This window comes from Protopterus annectens, chromosome 7.part0, assembly GCF_019279795.1.
Source record: "Protopterus annectens isolate FY-2018-M chromosome 7.part0, PAN1.0, whole genome shotgun sequence".
NCBI lineage: Eukaryota > Metazoa > Chordata > Ceratodontiformes > Protopteridae > Protopterus > Protopterus annectens.
The window spans coordinates 1,693,617,429-1,693,639,332 of record NC_056739.1 but is presented as its reverse complement, the minus strand read 5'-3'; the positions used below and the strand labels follow the sequence as shown (position 1 = coordinate 1,693,639,332).

The 21,904-nt window shown below is 41.8% G+C and overlaps 1 protein-coding gene across 2 annotated transcripts in view; it reads right to left on the bottom strand.

The window, feature by feature from the left end:
- FANCI (FA complementation group I) overlaps positions 1-21,904 on the bottom strand; it is a 2,406,750-nt gene that overhangs the window by 1,924,576 nt on the left and 460,270 nt on the right. For both annotated transcript variants that reach the window (XM_044078210.1, XM_044078208.1), the window contains exon 9: positions 11,647-11,735. In XM_044078210.1, the coding sequence (XP_043934145.1) occupies positions 11,647-11,735 (89 nt within the window). The remainder of the gene's footprint in view (positions 1-11,646; positions 11,736-21,904) is intronic.

Sequence of the window (21,904 nt, the reverse complement as noted above, 5' to 3'; positions counted from 1 at the left end):
GGGAATGAGGGCAAAGTAGCTGCTGCATTTGGTGTTCAGGTGAGTGGCAAATAGATAACAGCAAGGCTGGCCCCATTTGTGAAAGATCTCTTTCGCAACCATTGGATTCAGGGACCACTCGTGAGGCATCAGAATTGCTCGGCTGAGTTTGTCCACTATTACGTTGGATTTCCCTGGGATATGCATTGCTATCAGGAAGCGTTGATTATCCATCGCCCATTTCCAAACTCTTAAGGCCTCTCTGCAAAGCAGGTAAGACTTGGTTCCCCCTTGTTTGTTTATGTACCACACAACAGACATGTTGTCTGACTGAATCGCAATTGTCCCAGTGGGAAGGCAGCTGTGAAGTGCTTGCAACGCATATAGCACCGCTCTCATCTCCAGAACACTGATGTGTAAGTGGTTCTTGTGGTTTTGCCAAGAACCTTGGACCGACTTTCCCAGATAATGCCCCCCCCACCCCACCCTATCTGGGAAGTGTCCGTGGTAAAAACTGCTTTCACTTGGGGAGGAACAAGTGGACGACCTATGACAAGTTGCTTTGTGTGTAACCATGTCAAATCCCTTTTGCATGCGTTTGTTATTAATATCTGGTGAGATAATGGAAGGTCTTGCTTCAACCATTGTGCAAATAGCATCCATTGAAGAATCCTCAATATGTAGACGAGCAAGAGGAACTAATAAGATGGCGGAAGCCATAGTCCCTGCGACTTGAAGTAGTACTCTGGCCTGGACTCTTTGTTTGTTTAATAAAGATCTGATCTGACTGCGCAGAGATTCCACTCCTTCCTGTGTTAGCTTTACTGACATGGTGGTTGTGTCTATTTCTGAGCCTAGATATACAATATGCTGCGAGGGAGATGAGACTGACTTTTGCAAGCTGACAGTGATGCCTAGGCTGGCGCACAAGGATAGAATCTCGTCCCTGGTCCTTATGAGTTGATGCTTGGTGGTAGCAGTGAGGAGCCAGTCGTCTAGGTACGGAAACACCTGGAATTCTTGACGTCTCAGGTGAGCCGTTACCACTGCCATGCATTTGCTAAACACTCTGGGGGCTGTAGTGAGGCCACAGAGCAGTGTTCTGAACTGAAAATGGCTGGCTCCCAGCCGGAAGCTTAAGTGTCTCCTGGAGCTCCTGTCCATTTTGATGTGGTAGTACACATCCTGGAGATCGATTAAGCACATCCAGCTGTCTTTCCCGATAAAGGGAAATATTGACTGCAGAGTGACCATTCTGAACTTTGATTTTCTTACATGCTTGTTGAGCCTGCTGAGATCTAGAATTGATCTCCAGCCCCCTGTCTTTTTTGGAACTAAAAAGAATAGAGAGTAAGTTCAGGATCCTACTTGCTCTGCGGGGACTTCTTGGATGACTCTTTTTTTTGTAGCAACGAGATGACCTCTGATGTTGCACAGTCTAGTTGGATGGGTGGCACGTCTGGAAGAGACCGGTTTGTTAGGGGTTCGGAAATAAACGGAATCAGATAACCTCTGGATATTACTGTGTGTACCAAACGATCTTGAGTGATAGTTAGCCAGGTGCTTGGGTACAGCGATATACGACCCCCGACTGCCTCCAGAGACGGATAGTCGGGCAACCCCTCAGGGTCGATGGAAGGGACGATCAAAGAAAGATACTCTGTCTCCCTGATGTTGCGGACCTCCTCTGCCGCAAGGGTGGCATCTTCCATTATATCCTCCCCCTCTGCCCCTGGGGGAGGGTTGACCTTGTGCCTGAGGAAAATCTTTTTGGTATTTGCAGAACCACATTTTCCCTCCTGTATTACCCTTGGGATAGGGTCTGGACGGGAATGAGAAATGGACTCAACCGGCAGATAAGGTTTTTCCTTCCTGCTCGCACCCACTCAAAGTCTCTTTCACTTGGGGTCCAAAAAGAGATGAACCATCAAAGGGAACGTTAGTGAAGGAAAACTTGGAAGGATTCCATAAAATTACAAAGCTCCAGCCACGAATGTTTCCTGAAGGTTATTCCTGCTGCGGCTGCCCTGCTCGCTCCATCTGCCGCATATGAGATCAGCCTCATGAAGGAGTTAGCTATGGAAGTAAGGGTGGAGAGCTGGGCGGAAACCTTGTCCATGGAACCCGGGGCTACTGAACCCTGGAGGGTATTGTCCATGGAACCCGGGGCTAATGAACCCTGGAGGGCATCTCCTAACTCTTTCAGGAGATCCCTCTGCAGACGAGTGAAATGAGTCAGGTAATTCAGCAATCTTAGTGTAAATGCCGATGAAGAAAAAGTACATTTCCCATAACTATCCATCTTCCTGGACTCCTTGTTAGGAGGATGGATATTAGAAGATGTCTCAGATAATTCCTTCTTAGTGGCCACTGCTACCACCATAGCATCAACTGGAACTCCCTTGCTAAGGAAAGACTTGTCCTCAGGTGCTGTCATAAATTTGTTTGGCCTCCTCGGGACAACTTCCACTGAATCGGGAGAGGTCCATGCTTTCCGCGAAACGACCCCCAAAAGTTGGTCATAATGTGGTGTCACCCAAGAGATGGAAGGTTGGAAGCCAAAGGCCTCAGGATACACTGATTCATCCTCAGTAGGGTTAGAGGTCTTCCAATCACCCCTCTAAGGATATCTAGGATGTCAGAGAAGGAGACATCCTCCGAGGGAGATCTAGGGGACCTTTCTGATTCCTCTAAATCAGTGTCTGATGTGATAGACTCAGGGGAGTCAACATGTTTTCTCTTACGTAACCTCTTCCGAGGGAGCTCTCTAGCGGGATAATCTGGGGAGGTCTCGGTAGAGGGGGTGCCTCCAATGGGGATAACTTGGGCCTCTGGTTCCCTATGCTGTCAGGGTGGCAGGGGGGGAAGAGGTTGCTCCCTGCTGCTGGTGGGACACAGGTTCCAAAGGAATTGCTTTGGCAGAGTATAAAGCCTTCTCTATAGCTTCGAAAGCCTCCCCCCCCCACTCCGAAGAAGACCTCCGCTCCGAGGGAGCAGATGGTGGACTCCTAGCAAGAGGGAACGGCTCCGAAGCAGAAGTGGGAGCCGAGCTGAGTCGAGCAGAGGCTCCGAGAGGGAGGGTCAGTTCCGAAGAGAACCCAGGGTTTCTGTCCCCCTTGGAATCGACACAAGAGTGTCAGCTCCCAGAACTCTCGGCTCCAAACTGAGCCATCAAGGATAGAGTCATTGGCTCTGAGGAAACAGGCTGAATCCCCAGAGCCGAAGGGTCGAAGACAGAAGAACCTGACGTAATAGGCTCCGAGAGCGAAGCAGTCTGAGGAGGAACAGTGATTGGAACGGGGGATGGCTCAGAGACCTTTGGGTCTGGAGGGGTCAATTTTCTAGCCAGAGCTGGATCCGAAAACAACCTCTTCACCACCCTCTCAATGTCCTCGTCTGATAGGGTCTTGGAGGATCTGGTGGAGACTGAAGGAGACCTTCTCTCCAAAATAGGAGATCTCAAAACAGGAGATAAAGTCTCGACGTCAGGCAAAACCTTCTGTACCGAAGACAGTCTCGGAACTGATTAAATTGACTGCACCAAAGATGAAGCAGAGTCGGAACTGGAACTCCTTGGTTCCGATGCTTTAGACTTTTTAGTCAGCTCCGAATTCGGGGCCGATGATTTTCTCTTTGAAGATTTTGGAGCTACCTGACCAAGTTCCAGCTGCTCCTGGAAGGAACTGGTCATGAGACCCTTGTCAATAAAGCTTCCTCTTCCTTTCGTTCTTGTACTAAAAGCGTGACACAAGGTGCAAGGTTCCTGTAAATGGGCTTCGCCCAGACAATATACGCCACTGGTGTGACTGTCTGTAAGAGACATTTTCTGCACACACCTGTCGCATTTTTTGAAGCCCGAAGGGCGATGATCCTTATGATCCTTATCTTTGACATAGTTAAAGACTAAAAAATAAAAGTGTAAGGAAGAAGAAAAGTGTTTTTTTTTTTTTTTTTAACATTCACATACACACACAGGGAGGAAAGGCCCTCTAACTTAAAAGGGCACTACGGCCCTCTAATTTAAACGGGCCATACAGTCCTAAGGGGGGAACAGGGGTTGAAAACTTTCAAAAAACAGAAGCACAATACAGAAGAAACTATTAATATTTTATATATATATATACATACACACATATATATACATATATATATATATATATATATATATATATATATATATATGACAGAAAAAGGTGGTAGAAAAGGACTTCTTTTTGTTTTTTCTGCTGCTCCCGTTAGGGGTCGCCACAGCAGATCAACTGTTTCCATATCTTCCTGTCCTCTGCATCTTGCTCTGTCACACCAACCACCTGCATGTCCTCTCTCACCACATCCATACATCTTATCTTAGGCCTTCCTCTTTTCCTGTTGCCTGGCAGCTTCATCCTAAGCATCTTTTTCCCCATTTACTCTACATCCATCCTCAGCACATGTCCAAACCAATGTAATCTTGCCTCTCTGGCTTTGTCTCTAAACCTTCCAACCTGGGCTGACCCTCTAATATACTTATTCCTAATCCTGTCCATTCTCGTCACAACCAGTGCAAATCTTAACATCTTCAACTCTGCCACGTCAAGCTCCGACTCCTGCCTTTTTGTCAATGCCACTGTCTCCAACCCATATAATATAAATGGCCTCACTACCCTCTTGTAGTCCTTCCCTTTCACGCTTACTGGTACTAGTCTGTCACAAATCACTCCTGACACTCTTCTCCACCCACTCCATCCTGCCTGTACTCTCTTCTTCACCTCTCTTCCACACTCACCATTACTCTGAACTGTTGATCCCAAGTATCCTGCATCCTCACCATTCCTCTATCCTCCCTCTCATTCACACACATATATTCTGTCTTAGTCCTGCTGACCTTCATTCCTCTTCTCTCTAGAGCATATCTCCACCTCTCCAGGGTCTCCTCCACCTGTTTCCTACTCTCACTACAGATCACAATGTCATCTGCAAACATCATAGCCCACAGGGACTCCTGTCTGAGCTTGTCTGTCAACCTGTCCATCATCATTGCAAATAAGAAAGGGCTCAGAGCTGATCCTTGATGTAATCCCACCTCCACCTTAAACGCATCCGTCACTCCCACCACAGACCTCACCGCTGTCACACTATCCTCGTACATATCCTGTACCACTCTTACATACTTCTCTGCCACTCCCGACTTCCTCATACAATACCACAACTCCTCTCTAGGCACCCTGTCATATGCTTTCTCTAAATCCACAAAGACACAATGCAACTCCTTCTGACCTTCTCTGTACTTCTCCATCAATACTCTCAGAGCAAACATCGCATCTGTAGTGCTCTTTCCTGGCATGAAACCATACTGCTGATCACTAATCATCACCTCCCTTTTTAACCTAGCTTCCACTACTCTTTCCCATAACTTCATGCTGTAACTGATCAGTTTAATCCCTCTGTAGTTACTACAGCTCTGCACATCACCCTTATTCTTAAAAATCAGTATCAAAACACTTTTTCTTCATTCCTCAGGCATCCTCTCACTTTCCAAGATTTCATTAAACAATCTAGTTAAAAACTCCACTGCCATTTCACCTAAACACCTCCATGCTTCCACAGGTATGTCATCTGGTAGAAAAGGACTAAATAAGTAAAAAATCATTCTACTTAGCCAATGAGCCAGTAAGACACAACCTCAAAGCTTTCGTGGCAAACGAGATCTGGGGAATTGCCATGAGGCACCATGGGATAGGGGCTAGCCTCGAGTCAGTAAAAAGCTCTCGAGCTTTAGTATAAGGCGAGTCAGAGCCGAATATCGGCTCCGAACCCATCCAGCAAGAATCACGGCGAGATAAGACTACATAACATCTTACCCTTCAAAATAGAAGCAGCTGTCCCCAAATGACAGATGTACCTACAAGCATTACTTAAACTAAAGTTAAGGCTAATCATGCTAAAGTGCAAGCCAGACCCTGTGATCCCACTTATTCAAACTGCTAGCTGTTTTTTCTAATCTCCACAAATTCCATGCTTTCGGTAAATCTTAACTTTTAACTTTAAGAAAAAGTGCACTGAATAATCTTAAATAATTAAACATTACATAGTACTATATTTAATGTTTTCAAGTACTAAAGTTGTTGGGAAGACAACTTATTTTATAACTATTCAATCCCACAGCTTCACCAGTCCCTTTAGTGTCCTAAACAATGACAAAGTGGAGTTTATGCTTTTCAGGTTTTTCTGTCGGTATACCACAATTTCCAGTTTTTTCAGACACTTCCTGCATAATTACAGCTCACATGTGTAAACATTATTTAATGAGATTGATGATTTACAGTTCTATTTATTCACTAATTTCACACTGTTGGCCTTCCTTATTTATCATCTAAAAGCATAACAAGCTTCAAGTCAAAAACACTCATGATTCTTCTGGCCAGCTACTAGGCTTTTTTACTGTCACTCAAGCATTTTCTTTTGGAAACTGAAAAACTTTCATTAGCATAGCTTTTCTTTTGTTATCGTCAGAAGACTGATAAGAGTCTCCTTTAGCATGGTGGCTCACTCTTTATTGGCTACACTTTTTTTTTTCTTATCCTGTTCTGCATTCAAAAATGTCGTTGATCCTCCAAGAAAAAAACAATTCTGAAAACAGATGGATAGAGCAATTTGAAATATTTTCCTGATATTCCCAGATTGCCAGGATAAACAAAATTATTATATACCAGGCAGAAGTGAAACGTTTTCTAAAAACATTCTGGTGTCCCCAGTTTTTAATACTTTTCTCTTCTTCCAGTTTTGTCAGGAAAAGTTCTTTCTTCTGGTAAGACTGCATCTTTATTAATATGCTTTCTCATGACCAGATTTAAAGCATACTCAGTTAGTAAATCCTGCCAAACAATATAACTGCAGTTGCTTATTTGTACTTTCAGAAAATTAATGTACCTATTCCTTCTAGTTTCTCTGGTAAAACTAAAATTATTAGGGTTTCTCTGCATGCTCTGTGTTCACATTTTTATGTTTTTAAAAAAGATCTAATAACTTTCACGTTCAGCAAGTCTTCCCTTAATTTCAACCTCTGAATTCTGCCATTCTACCAGTTCACCTGAATAGCTACTTAAAACTTCTTCCATTTTTTCAGCATTTTGTCAACTGACTTTCTATATTAATATAGTGTTTCACTTCAAGTGTATCTTAGTTATTTTTTTCCTCTAAATTACTGAAAGCCATTTCCTGTATTAAAGCTGATACCTGAACTGCCTTTTGCTAAAGAGAAGTTGGGTTCTTCCCAGCCAGAGCTTTTTTTCTCCTTCCCTGGTTGATTTTCACATACTTTCTCCAAATGACTTCTTTTTATGCTATCTAGACAGTGCAATTACTAGAAAGTAATTGAATTTTCCCAAAATGATAATATTTACTGGGTTTCTTAATTTCTCAGTTTTCACTCTATAAAGCTCTAATCAACCCGTTTCTCATGGGGCAGTCATCTTAAGACACTCAGCTGGCTACTTTAAGTTCCAAATGTATATACTCAGAGAATTGTTTTAGTTTTGCATCATTAAATATAAACTTACTATAATATTAGCTATTAACTTGATATGTCCCCTTATAGATTATTCCTCATATCTGACATTAGCAGCACCATCCTCACAATGTTCTATATTTTCACTGAACTTCAAGTTCTAATTTGGTTGTTTATGTGACCAGAACATGCTTTCGATTTCAACGTATTGCCTTCTATGGACCACGAGTATGGATTGTTTAGCACTGTATTTACAAATGTCATATTAATACAGTTTTGCATTCTGAGCGTATTAGCACGTTTACTTTTATTCCATATAGTACTCCGGTTTTAAAACATTTACAAATATGTGTGAGGAGGAAATTTATGAAGCTTTTTTTTAGACAGAAATGTAAAAAGTTTTTTTAATTTGACCAATGAAGAAAAATGTGCGTTAACATCTTTATGTAAGAATGATATAATTATTAAGCCTGTTGATAAAGGCGGTATGATTGTAATAATGAGCAAAGTTCAGTATTTTACTTGGATGATAGACTTTCTATTCGATGTTCAAACTTTTACCTTGGTTAGCAAGACATATGTTAATACGATTAGTAAGGTGAACAGCTTTCTTTATAATTTACTAATAGGTTCATAGGTAGGTACTAGGCTATTGGCCATAGGGCCTATATAAGCCTAGCCAAAAAGGGACCTTGGCTTTCACCACCCAAGAAAATAATGGAAAGTACTATTACCTCAGAAACATACAATTATTTATACTTGGCCCACCCAGTCATTCCATTTATTTATGGATTACCAAAAATCCATATATCTTTGAGTGTACCCCTTATGAGACCTATAGTCTCTGGTAAGAAATGGATTACTACAGCCATCTCGAAATATGTGGATAGCCAGTTAGCCCCTTTGTTGAAATTTTGCCATGGTTTTATTAAAGATACTCGTGATTTTTTATTTGCATTAAAAGAGTGGTGCATGGTTAATGTGACTACAAATGTTCTGTTTGTAACAATGGATACAAGATCTTTATTCACCGTTTTCCTAAACCTTTATGGAATTGAAGTAGTTAGGGAATATCTAATCCTACATAGCGGTTTTTGTACTTCCAAAGTTGAACTATTATGCTTAATGCTAGAATGTGTTTTGGAAAACAATGTGATCAGCTTTGATGATAATTTCTACCATCAACAAGGAGTGGCGATGGGGACTCCCGTCACCAATACCTATGCTAATATTGTGTTAGCTAGATGGGAAGAACAATATATACATTGTGATAACACAAATATCTTTAGAAGTACAGATGTTTTGTTCTATAAACGCTTTGTGGATGATATTTTTTGCTGTGGAAAGGTGATGATAGTGAACTTAATATTTTTACAGAATATTTGCATTCTACTACAAATGTTCTGTTTTTTGAAGTTAATTCTTCCTTGGATTTTATACATTTTCTGGATATTATCATCTCAAATGAAAATGATACTTTTAGTTCTACCATTCATAGGAAAAATGTACAGGCAGTAAAATACATTCATTCAACAAGTATGCATCCGAAACACATATTAAGTACCAGAGATAGTACGTTCCACAGGGAGATGGAAGGGATGGCACTAAACTTCAGAAAGAGGGGCAGTAGTATCATTGAACAGTCTAAGAATGAAGTTATGCACTTGAGAGATAACACAAAAGGGTTGCTTAGTTAGGTTTCATGCAACTTTACTTGGTACTAACTCTTTGGAAGATTTTAAGCTAATGTAGGCTTTCACTTTAAATTTGGAGTTTCATTTTATGTAATTAATCAATTGACACGTAGACTTTTTTATTTAAAAGCCCTTGAATTTGATTGTTTTTTTGTCTGAAGAAGGAAAAGCAGAGTCTTTTTCCGAAAGCGCTAACACTATTAAATTGTTCTATTTTACGTAGCTCCTGTTCGTCTTGGTTTTTCGTTTTAAAAGTTTGTCTAGTTGCTTTTCATTTTTGTTTGGTACCAAACAATACATCTTTTTGAAGAGGTGCATCTAATAATTTTGCTTTGACATGATCTGGTAAGGTTTGCTTTTTGAGCCAAGCATGCCTACGTATAACAGACCCCGTAACAGCAGCTCTACATGAGGCCTCTAAAGCATCAAAACCACACAGGGTATGTTTACCCACTTGCTCTGCACCATGCAACAAATCCTGCAACTCTTTTAAATCTGGTTGTTCTGGCTGTGTCATCTTGCTTTTCAGCTGAGATATCAAAAACTGTTGATACTTTAACATATGGAACTGACAGTTTAATGCCCTCATGGTTAAAGTGGCCGAGGTGTACACCTTTTTCCCCCACCTTTCTAAAGCTCTGGAATCTCTCTCTCAATGGGTTTTTAGCAGTAGAGGCCTTAATTCCCTTGGGACCCTGTGAAATTGTTTCTGGGTCAGCAGTATGGCTTTTATATAGGAACTGGTGAGAATCAGGAACCCGGTAATACCTGTCTGATTTAACAGGAGCTGGAGGCAAAGAATCTGGATTAAGGCTGGCTTCTGTGTACACATCATCCAATATATCTAAAACAGGAGGGATAGCCAGAGGCCTATGGTGGGGGAGCAGAAGAAATTCCCTGAGCCTTTTCTTGGAATCTGAGTAATCCTGGCCTTCCCAATGAAAGTGTTCCCTCAATGTATGCAGGATTTCCCCAAAAGAGAAGTCCTCAGGGGGGGAGACCGAGGGAATAGACTCCTCTGCATCAGAGTCTTCAAATGGAGAATAGGCATAATCCTGGTCCTCAGATAGTTCTGAGGTAATAGAAGCTTGATCTAAGGAAGGGTAGTCTTCCTCTAATCTGGGCCTTTTGTCAGAGGGGGGAGTCGAGAACCCTTGATAAGAGTAATCAAATCCTCAGCCATTTTAAGCATCTGTTTTTTAGGCATGGTGCCTTGAGAGGGGGTCTGAGGAACCTGTTTTTTTGGTTTTCATGGCTGCTTTAGATTTAGTGAAGGCTTTAATAGAGAAGGAGGAAGGCCTGAAGACCCCTTAAGAAATGGCAGGCCTGTCTAAATTCTGAGTTTCCCCGCCAGGAGTGGCGTCAGTATCTGTAGTAGGAATGGGGGCAGAGGAGCCTGCGACCTCGGGTACTAAAGACACCGGTAATGCATTGTCATCGATACTCAGGGGCTGCGTAGGCACCTCGCTGAGTACCTGAGAACCGGTAGTCGGCCTTAGCGTGGTTTCAGTAGGAGGTGCGGACCTCGTAGGTCGGTCCTTATCTTTGCGTTTTTTGTTCAAAACTGGAGTCGGAGTATCCAACGTCATAATATAATTAATTTTTTTGCCAAAAAAGTGAAGGGCGAACTCCGCCCGATGCTTAATAGTGCGCTTGTTGAATCTAGCACAAAAACGGCAGACCGAGACGTCGTGGTCTGGGCCTAAAGCAAGGTATAGAGAAAGAGTGGAAATCCTTATGCGGTATTTGCTTCCCACATGAAATGCAATTATTAACTTTGTCTGACATCGGTCTGAGGCAAGAAAAGTTTCTCCAACGGGGTACTTAGCTTTCAAGAAGACTTCGGCTGAAATACTTTCGTAAATCTCAGGAGCTGGCCGACCGGCACTTGCGAACTGCTTCTGCTTCGGGCACCGCGCGGCAAGAAAGACTGGAGAAAATGGCGTCGGCTGCCTCTTTTATACCCCTGCCGCACTGACGTCAGGGTAGAAGCGACGACAACCGACGCCGGACCTAGACTTTGGAATTCGGCCGACCAAGGACCCGCCTGACGGCAGGATAACCCGTCTGTTATGACTGCAGCTGTATGCACGATGAACATCAATGTAATTCACAATATCTCACCCACAGTAGTAACAAGTAAGTGATGCTACTGCCAGCAAAACTAGAGGACAGCTTACTACTTGTTATACAATTAAAAAAATGACACTTAAGGGCCACAAAGAAAGCAATATACATATATATATATATATATATATATATATATATATATATATGTATATATATGGGTCTACTTCATTTGATCGAAAGACCATTTGACCTAAACCCATTTGATAGAAATTTAATTTCAAGGCAGCATATCCATATTATTCATTTAACTACTATATTAAGACTTTCCACAGCACAAATTTATCCTAGGACACTAGTTTCTTCTGCTCAAAGTAGTAACAGATAATGAAATATGAATATTCCAGAAAAATGACCCACTCAGAGTTTTGTTGCTGCTCCACTTTCTGCTGTTCATCCTGTTGATTGAAGAATGCTGCAATGCCTTCTAAAACCTTCCTCTTGCAGCCCTGGAAAAGGAAGCGTGCTTTATGAGATCCCTTAAATATTTAGAATGCAGGACACGTTGCTAATGAAAAAACAAAATTATGTTCCTTACTTTTGTCTTACACAGTGCAGTTCACAACTGATACAAAAGTTACAGCAATTAAAGTTAAAAAAGATGTTACCAATAAAAAAGTTGAAAAGAACAACAATACAAAGAGAAAAGCAAAGCAGCAGTTAAACACGTACACCCAAGTGTTTTCTTGTAGTCTAAAAAAGACCCTTTTCAAAGCCTATGATGCCCAGAAGGTGACATCCTCACCTGAGATCCAATGCAAAAACACGCAACTCTTCTCGGTATCATACAGGCTACTTGAATGGCAGTCTCTGACTGACTTACAGAGCCTCCATAGTTTCTATACTGTTAAACCTACTGCACATTTTCTAGTGCAAATGAAGTATAAACAGCTGTTCAAGAGATCTTAACCTTTTTGAACATAAATAGAACATGTCAGAGAAATAGACATTGCATCACAGAGAATACAACTTCTTCAGAATCATCTTCCTCTCCACAAAAAGTACTTCTCTTACACTATTTAAATGTAATCTGAAGGAATAACCGCAAATTCACCGATGATTTAGCACCATTGTCCCTAATGGATAGAGGCAGCATGTAAATGTTTTGCTCATCTTCAAGTTATTCATACTTAAAATAGAAGGGCTACAAACACTGGAAATGTACATTTAGGCTACTAAAGATCCTCACTGAAAAACGGTCTACTAAGTATCTAACCTATATGATTTGCACAGTATTCTCAGAGTCTCCGATGAGTCTGCAAATATAAAAATGAATATATACAGCACAGAGCTTTTTAACATCTGTTATAAAGCATAAGGACATTAAAACAAAGTGCAAAAAACATGACAGATGTAATCTTACAGCAACAGTTAATCAATGAGGGCAGCATACCTAGTGGATCTACGACTGGGTTTCTCAACTACTCCATTCAAATTGTGCATTTTCCTCTGAAGGTCTTGCACTCAGAGGTGTCGAGGCATTGTGCTGATATGGCTATGACATCACTCACACCATACAAGGAGACAGCACCGAGCCCACGAGCAAGGCAGTTCACATGACTCATCCTCAACCACTGAGAAAGCACACTTTATATGTAGCAAAAAAAAAGCAATTAAAGTTTGACATCCACACTGTTTACAAGAATATACTGACCAGACTTAGAGAGCTGAGGATGGATGAAAACATTGGCCAAACACACCATGCTACAGCATCAAGAGCAGCAGGTTTCCAGTTTGCATATCTTTAGTGTGTGTGTGCATAGAGCTTCACTGGCATCTCTTTATTTTATTTTTATTTTACATTTGTTTACCGGGGGAAGTCAAACTGGACAGAGCTGTCCATTTTCAGCAGAGGCCCGGGGAGAAAAGCTCCAGAACAGTTGCTAACATACTATACATAAGACATTTACATGAGCATTGTGGTTTTCACATTCACTTACAAAAAATATAGCAGATAACATATGATTGCATAAGGTATTTACATAAGCATAGTGGTTTAAACATGCAATTAAAAGTATAGCAGGTAGTAACATGATGGTTGTTCATACAGTATGTTTAGTAGAGATAATCTTGAAGATGTACTGAAGTTGAGACAAGAAAGGAAAAACTAAAAAGGAGGAGAACATAGACAAGTTCATATGAGGTGCATTAAAATTTTAAATGAAAGCTTTTCAACTTAGTCTATGGGAGAGTTAATGGGTATAGATGGGACAGTGGGGAGTAGGTGGCAGCGAGTTGGTAAGTAAAGTGTGATAATATATAGTGCATCTGTGGGAGTTTTAAAGAGGAGGTTGGATAGTGGGTAGAGGGAAAGGAGTTAGAACATGTCAGTCAGGTGCTAGGCAGCTGCATGTCCAGGAGTTGTTTATTTGGGAAATAAGCTGTTTTTTGAAGATGGTTTTGTTAGGTTGTAACCTGCTAAGTAGTGGTAGTGAGAACTCTTGGCAATGTTGCTAGAATACAGGGAGTCACCAGAGCTGTAATGGCTTTTGGAGATTGCGATTAGTGCCTTGTTAGTGGATCTAAGTTTTCAGTAATTGGAGTAGAGAGTGATCAGATCTTGTAAGGCTGGAGTTTTGTCAGATTGGTACAGTATCTGGTGAGCTACAAGTTTGCTTAGAGTTAAAGTGTTAGGGAGTTCCAGCCAGGAAAGCTGTTTTAAGGTCTGACAGTGGTGGGTGCTGTAGGAGGTGTTTGTGGCGAATTTTTGCTATTTTGTTGTAGCATACTGATATCATGGTTAAATTACTCTTGTTAAGATTAACTAGGACAGGAGAAGCATACAGCAAGGTAGAGAGAAGATGGGTATGAGCTAGGGTAACTTTATTGTTGCTGGTTAGGAAGTTATTACATCTGTAAAGAGTACCTAGTTTTTTGTTGATTTTGGTTATTGTATGAGCTATGCGTTTGTCAAATTTTACCCCTAGTAATTTGGTTTGCGTGACGGGGGAGATAGGGGTATTATCTGATGCAGAAATAGAGAACGGGAGTAGGTGCTGCTGCTTTGGAAGGATGAAAGAGCATAAGTTAGGTCATTTTAGGATTTAGTATTAGCTGGAAGTTTGCTCATAGGTAGGTACTAGGCTATTAGCCCTAGGGCCTATATAAGCCTAGCCAAAAAGGTACCCTGGCTTCCGCCACTCAAGAAAATTATTTTCCGGTGCCCCTGTCGAGCAGAGCCACAGAAGTGATCCCTGGGGTGAATATCCTATTTCCCATCCAATCATCAAGATTTTGATAATGAGCTAATGAGGAGCTCTGTTTGACATAGATAGGTAGTCTGTTCCAGAGTATGGGAAGTCTCTGGAACAGGAATCTATCCCTCCAGCATGTACTGTTTGACAGTCCCTGGGAGGGTGTGGTTTTACATTTCTGAGGTTTTAAATTCAGAGTTTAGAGGAGTTTTCATGGTTCTGAAGAAGTCTATGCTTAGACAAAAGAGCTTAACTCTTAATTGCAGTACTTTTATCGATAAAGGATTGCTTCTTTTTACAACACTGCGAACTGGAGTGGACCATTGTTAGATTAATTTGCTGTGGTCCTTGGCTTCTTGGTCAGTTGTTTATTCAAAGACTGCAATGATGCAGAAGCTAGCAGCCAATTATTTAAGTATGAAAACACTCTGATCCCTTTTAATTGCAGATAGTCTGCAACTACCACCATGCACTTGGTGAATACTTGGGAAGCTGTGCTGAAGTCAAAGGGCAAAGCTCCAAACTGAAAATGACTGCCTCCCAGCCAGAGATACACAAACCTCCTGGATATATTGACAATTTTGATCTGGAACTAGGGATCATGGAGGTCTACCTCACATCCAGTCACTAGCTTTCAAGCAAAAAGTAACCACTTGGACCACGACCATTCTGAATGGGGTCTTTGTGGCATACTGATTTAAGCCAGTGAAATCCAGGACTGGCCTAAGGTTTGTATTTCTTTAGAACCAAAAAGAATTTTAAAGATTCCTAACCCCTTCTGGTCTGTTAGGGCCTCTTGGATGGCTCCTTTTTTCCAGAACAGTAGAGCTCTCACTCTCACTCTTTGCTGCTGTGCAGTAGTAGCTAGTACATCTGGGAGTGTCAGAGACTGCTGAGTTAGGGAATAAGAAAAAGATAAAGTAGAGCCTCCAGATACCATTTCTATCATCCAGTTGTCTTTCGTGATGGTGAGCCATGTAGCTGAGTGGAAAGATAACCAGCCCTAAAATGCCTCCAGGAAGGGAGCAGTCTGGAAGGCCTTCAGGGACACTGGGATTTCCTACTCAAAGTGACCCTTAAATCCCTGATATTGCATCGACTGAAGGGGCTGCCTCTGCCAAGCCACCCTTGTCAAACAGTCAAAGGTTCATCTTTGGGAATTTTTAAACTACAATGTGTTAGACCCCTTCTGATGCCTGTTGTAGGATCTTTCAGGAATCTGACATCGAACTCTTGTGTTAGATGTCTTTCCTTCCTGTTCACTCCTCTGCAATGTTTATTTCATCATATGTCAGAATAAGGAGGATCCATCATGGGGCACACTGCTGAATGACACCTTAAAGTTATCAGCAATATCACAAAGATGATACCTCATGGTAATGCCAATCCCTGCTGCTCTTTTTGCTCCTTCTGCTGCAGTGTTTAACAGAAGAGGTTAGAAATGTTTTGCATTGTTGCCATACAAGTCTCACCCTGTTTCCTTGAACTCAGAAGTGGGTATTTTTTTGCAAAGAGTCAAAAGCCTTGACTGCCAATTCTCTGAAGTGATTTGTGTGTGTGGCATAGTTCAAGACCTCAGGTTAAACATGCCAAAGGCATAGGTGCTCTTCTATGTTATATCCATTGTTCTAGAGTCCATCTTTGGCAGATGGACAGTTTATGTATCATCACACAAATCCATCCTATTGACTACCACTACAATGGAGTCCACCAGAAGGCCTGTCTCCAGTGCTGCACACCCAGAGGAAGGTGAAGGATCTCATCAAAGCTTCATGTGGATATCCTCAGTGGAGTCCAGTTCCTGTCACGCCCTCCTGGTGATTAAATCTATCAGACAGTCAGCAGGGCATTCTCGAAGTAGAGGGTTTAGTCCACAAGGCTTCAAACAATACTTCCTCATCCTGAGAAGGTGGATTAGTGGGCCAAAATCCCCTCTGGTGCATTAATTCAAGGATTTAAGAAAACTGGAATACTCCACAGAGGATAAGAGGAACCTTCCCAATTATCCAAGTCAATGACAGAGATTAATGATGCTAAAAGTGAGATGATGGGCCTCCTTTTGAATGTCCTTTTCCTAGGAATATCTGGTGGGGTCTCATCCAAATGCCCAAAGGACTCTTGCTTCCGCACAAGTAGAATCCTTGACACTTTCCTTCCTGTTCTGCTCATGGGATGACTGTGGACATGGCTGAAGGTCTGAATGTCAGATGCCAAAGGCTGAAGTCGATGCCAATGGAGGTACTGTAGGCCTTCTCAAAGAGGAGATTATCATCATCTCAAATATCTAAAAGGCCGATAAAGAATCTATCAGCATCAAGGACCCTCTCTCCTGAGATCAGATTTGTGCTCATCCTCAGAGAAGTGGATGTAAACGACACTGAAGACCGAAATCTCAACACCAATGACCTGGAAGACTCCAGGACAGAGATCAGAGTTACCATGTTAAAATGCCATAAACTCAAGACAGCAAAAATGGCAGTGGGTCAAATGGTGCCCAGGACAGTGCTGAAGGCTTAGGATCAAGTAGTTGGTTCAGAGACTCTGTTAATGTGAAAGGTCTTGGTGTGAAGTGAATTTTATGTACTGTGGTTGGTACTGAGGTAGTAACACTGACAGGTACCAGATTACCACCACTGGATCTGAAACCACCAGTGCCAAAACAGAGACAGGGGGGGATGTGGGTCAACCTAATCTAGTGGGATGAGGAAACCCACATCATTCTAAGCCTAAAAAAAGGCTTCATCATTTGCTTCCAGTCCATACCTGAAGCATTCAGGGCGAACATGGTTGATCTAAAATAAGATGTAGATGGAGGGCAGAAGGCTATAAAGTGAGGCAATTCTTTTTCAGAGAGTAATGTCTGCCAAAGATTCTCTTAGACTTATTCCCAATATGCTGACTCTAACTAAGCTGTGCTGGGTAAAAATGGAACACTCACTGGTGCTGAAGTTGTCAGGGGATGCTAGGGTTTCTATCAAACTAAGGCCCGATTCATCAGATTTCCTTTTCTCGGATTCCTTCTCTCTCTCACTTTCTTTTTCTTTATCTGTACTCTTCTTTGTCTAGTCACAAACATTTGAAGATGTTGCTGGATGAAGTCAGCCTATCAAAATATTTTTTTCTCTCCAAGGCAGTAATGCCTAAATGCCTCACAGATGATGCAGGTTAACTTTAAATGCCCCAGCCACAGGCACACACAGAAATTGTGGATATTCTGAGGCAGGATTTTGTGGCCAGAATTCTCGAAAAATCTTCTCCATTAAACGATCACATAAAATAAACAGTGTGCAAGAACAAATAAACACTAAAGAGTAAGGCAAGAAGTCAAACACTATTTAACAAGTACTCCATGTATACCAGAATTTATAGGAAGACATCAACAAATTAGGAAACACTCTACTAGGTTGATGACCGCCAATAAATATGAAGACAAGACATTAGGCCACCACTCCTAATGTCAGCAAAGCAGATAGAGAATTTTTTTGAGAATAAAACATGCAAAAAATTAATGGAAACCAATAGATACCAAGGAATTTTCCTCATGGGTAGACTGGTAACAGACAGTATGAGTATCATCAATGCCATGTTACCCAAAACCCTGACAAACTTCTTTGCTGATGTTTGGTTTAGGCTGGAAAAATTCATGAAGTGCTGTTGAAACATTTCTACTTTCTCATGCTATAAAGTGAAGTTTTTGCAGTTGTTTTTCAGTGTAATGGGGATAGTACTGTGGTCAGGTGCTCCTCTTCTTTTTTTTTTTTTTTCTCCTTTCCTCTCTTTCTCCTTGTTGTTTTTGACAGGTGTGGGCATTGCAATGTAAAATAAATAAATAAAAGTATGGTTAACAGATCATTACAAAAGACAAAATTAATGAGCTTTTTCTCATTCTTGCATGGGGGAATAACAAGTTGTAAGAGAAAGCAAGTAAATGAAAAAGAATATTGAATATTATAAAGCTTTTTTCTAGCAAATAAATGTATGCTTAGCAATTCCCTATCTGTTCCTCATGTCTCCATGGAGACAACATGATAAAGAGAAACTGGTAAGGATATAATGTTCTCTGAAAGCATTCAAGTGTTTTCCCAGCTGGGAAAGCTATAAAGACAAAACAAAAACAGACAGCACTTAGTAAAAGCTCAGGCTGCACCATGTGTCTTATCATAGATAAACCTTCCTTAGGTTAACTCAAGTGAATGAGTGTGGCTGTCAGTTTGGGACATGTCTTACCATTAGGAGGGTAAAACTTCAATGTTTGAAGATGTACAAAGTTTTGTGTGTCACCTCTAAGTTAATAGGTTTTAGGGGGATACTGGGGGCATTTTTTTGACAGCTTTCAAAAAAAGTTGTGCAAGATGGGATGTAGGCTCAAATGAATATGACAATAGTATAAAAAGTTCAACCTGACAAACAATGCATGCATGCAACACAAAAGCTGGAACTAGACATTTAACAAAAAAGTTGATCTACATAAAAGGTGGGAATAATAAACGTTTTAATATAATGATGCTTTCTGCAATGTCTTTAAATGTCAATGGTCTCACAGATAAGTATAAAAAAGAAAGTGTAATGAACTACATTACAAAAGTAGAGTGAAAATAGCTGTGTTACAGGAGACACGCTTGGAAACAACTGAACATGTGAATTTGATACAGAAATGTTTTCAGGATGGTTATACAGAGGAATACCTGGGACAAAGGAAAAGAGGGGTATTTATATTAATTTCAAGAGGAGCTCTAATACTGACAGAAGAAGATTACAAAATATAACAGTGGTAGATTTGTAGTACTAAGGGGCTACTGGCAAGGGAGGAGGATTATACCGGCATGTATTTATATTCCACATAAAACTGCTATAATGGAGCTTAAGAAAATTCTGAGAGAAATAAATCAGCTTTCAGCAAGGAAAAAGAAGCTATGTCTTACCATAACGTTCCATCTGAGTTGTTGATCATCTTCCAGTCATCACTGATGGGTTCGGTTCCAAGCCCTCGGAACAGAGTCGGCCTTATATCAAGCTTGCGTGCACCAAAAACTCTTGAGCTAAGCTACTATCGACAATGCCCTTCACTCAGTTACCTCAGATCGAGTTTGCATGCAACATATAGAAGAAACAGAGTCAGAGGCCATCTCTGCGCAGAAACCCTGAAACACCACAAAGACCCAGAAAATCTGCCAGGAGCCTTTCTTGGGGGGCCGGTGGGAGGGTGTTATGACTGGAGGAAGAAGAAGATCATTAACAATTCCGATGGAACGTTACGGTAAGACATAACTTCTTTATCTGAAGTTGTTAATCTTCTTCCTATTCATCACTGATGGGACAGAATCCCAAGCTACTTGGAGAATCTGGGTGCCCCTTATGGAAGAACATTCCTGAGAACCATTGAGCCAAAAGACGCTCTTCCCCTGGAGATTAGATCCAATTTGTAATGCTTGATGAAGGTATAGGGTTTAGCCCAAATGGCTGTTGCACAGATGTCATCCATGGAGGCCCTAGAGTGGAAAGCAACATATGCTGCGATAGCCCTAGATGAGTGAGCTTTGATTTGAGCAGGCTTAGATTCATTCGTAAGTGAATATGAGAAGGTAATGCAATCCCTGAGCCATTTTGACAAAGCAACTTTGGATACTGCACACCCCATTCTAGGACCAGAAAAGGAAATGAAAAGTTGGTCCGACTTGCAACGGACTTAGTTCTGTCCAGGTAGAAACTTAGTTGTCTATGAACATCCAATGAATGTAGGCAGTATTCTCTCTTGTTTGAATAATTTGGAAAGAATACAGGGAGCTCAATGGATTGGTTAATAGAAAAGTCGGAAACCACCTTGTGGAGAAAGGATGGATTAGTACGGAGTGATACTCTGTCCTTATGGAAGACCAGATAGGGACTCAATGCATAAGACTTACAACTCAGATATTCATCTGGCTGAAGTGACTGCCACCAAAAACAAGGATTTCCATGACAGGAATTTTTGATCACATGTCACAGCAGGTTCAAAAGGGGGTAGAGAGAGAGAGACTGGAGAACCCGGGAGAGATCCCATGCCTCCACCAGTTGCCTGATAGGAGCTTTGCTATGGAAAATTCCCTTGAGGAAGGTCTTGCAAAGTTGGGTGGAAATAGGCGGGACTCCATCTGAACCATTATGGAAGTTGGAAATAGCTGCTAAATGGACTTGAATGGTGGAAGCTGATGTACCACTGTTAAACAACTCAGAAAGGTAATAAAGAATAAAGAATAGTAGCTACAGGAGTTGAAAATGGATTTAGCATCCGATCATGTGACCAAATACAGAATCTTTTCCATTTGTCCCTGTAAATTTTTCTGGTGGATGGTTTGTGGGAGGCCAGGATAATATCACGGACAGATGAGGAGAGGATTTCCTGCCTTGCAACTAACGGAAATGGAGAAGTCAAGCCATCAGCTTGAGAGTGGAAGGATTCGGTGGAGTCAGCCCTTGTGGGTGAGATATAAGGTCTTGACAAGTGTCCAGGATCCACGGAGGTTGTAACAGACGAGGTTGGAGGAAGAGAAACCACACTTGACAAGGCCAGAACAGGGCAATGAGGATCACTTTGCTTGTCAACTGGATAGCTTTCCTTAGAAAAAGAGGGATCAGACATATCGGAGTATAAGTATAAAGGAGACCCGCGGGCCAATCGTGAGTCAAGGCATCTCTTGGCGACTCTCTGTGAGGGGGAAAGCAGGCAAAGTAGCTGCTGCATTTTGTGTTCGAGGGGGAGGTGAAAAGGTCGCAGCATGGCTGGTCCCAACGGCTGAAGATTTCAGCCGTCACACTCTAAGAGATCACTCGTGAGGACAGTGAATGCATCTGGTCAGCCTGTCCGCAATCATGTTGGAGCTTCCCGGGATATGCGTTGCGATCAGAAAGCGGTTGGAAGCTATCGCCCAATGCCAGATTCTCATGGCTTTGCGACATAGGGGTTAGGATTTGGTCCCTCCCTGTTTATGTACCAGACAATGGACATGTCCGACTAGATAGCAATCGTTCCTGACAGAAGGAGAGGATGGAATGCTTGCAATGCCAATAGCACCGCACTTAACTCCAGGACACTGATATGCTAGTTGACCTCTATGCTGGACAACATGCCTTGGACCGACTTTCTCTGGAAGTGCCCCCCCACCCTATCAGGGAAGTGTCCATGGTCACCATGGCACTGGGTCGGGGAGCCTGGAAGGGGCGACACCAAAGATCTTCGTCTGTATTCATCCACCAGAGGAGATCTTGTTTGCAGGAGTTGGTGATGAGAAACTGTGAGGTCAGGGGATGAAGATTGGATATCCACTGGGACAGAAGGAGCCATTGTAGCAGTCTCATATGTAATCTGGCTAAGGGAACAATTGGGATGGCCGCTGCCATAGACCCCAGAGCCTGAAGAACATCCCTTGCAGACACCTTTCTTCGAC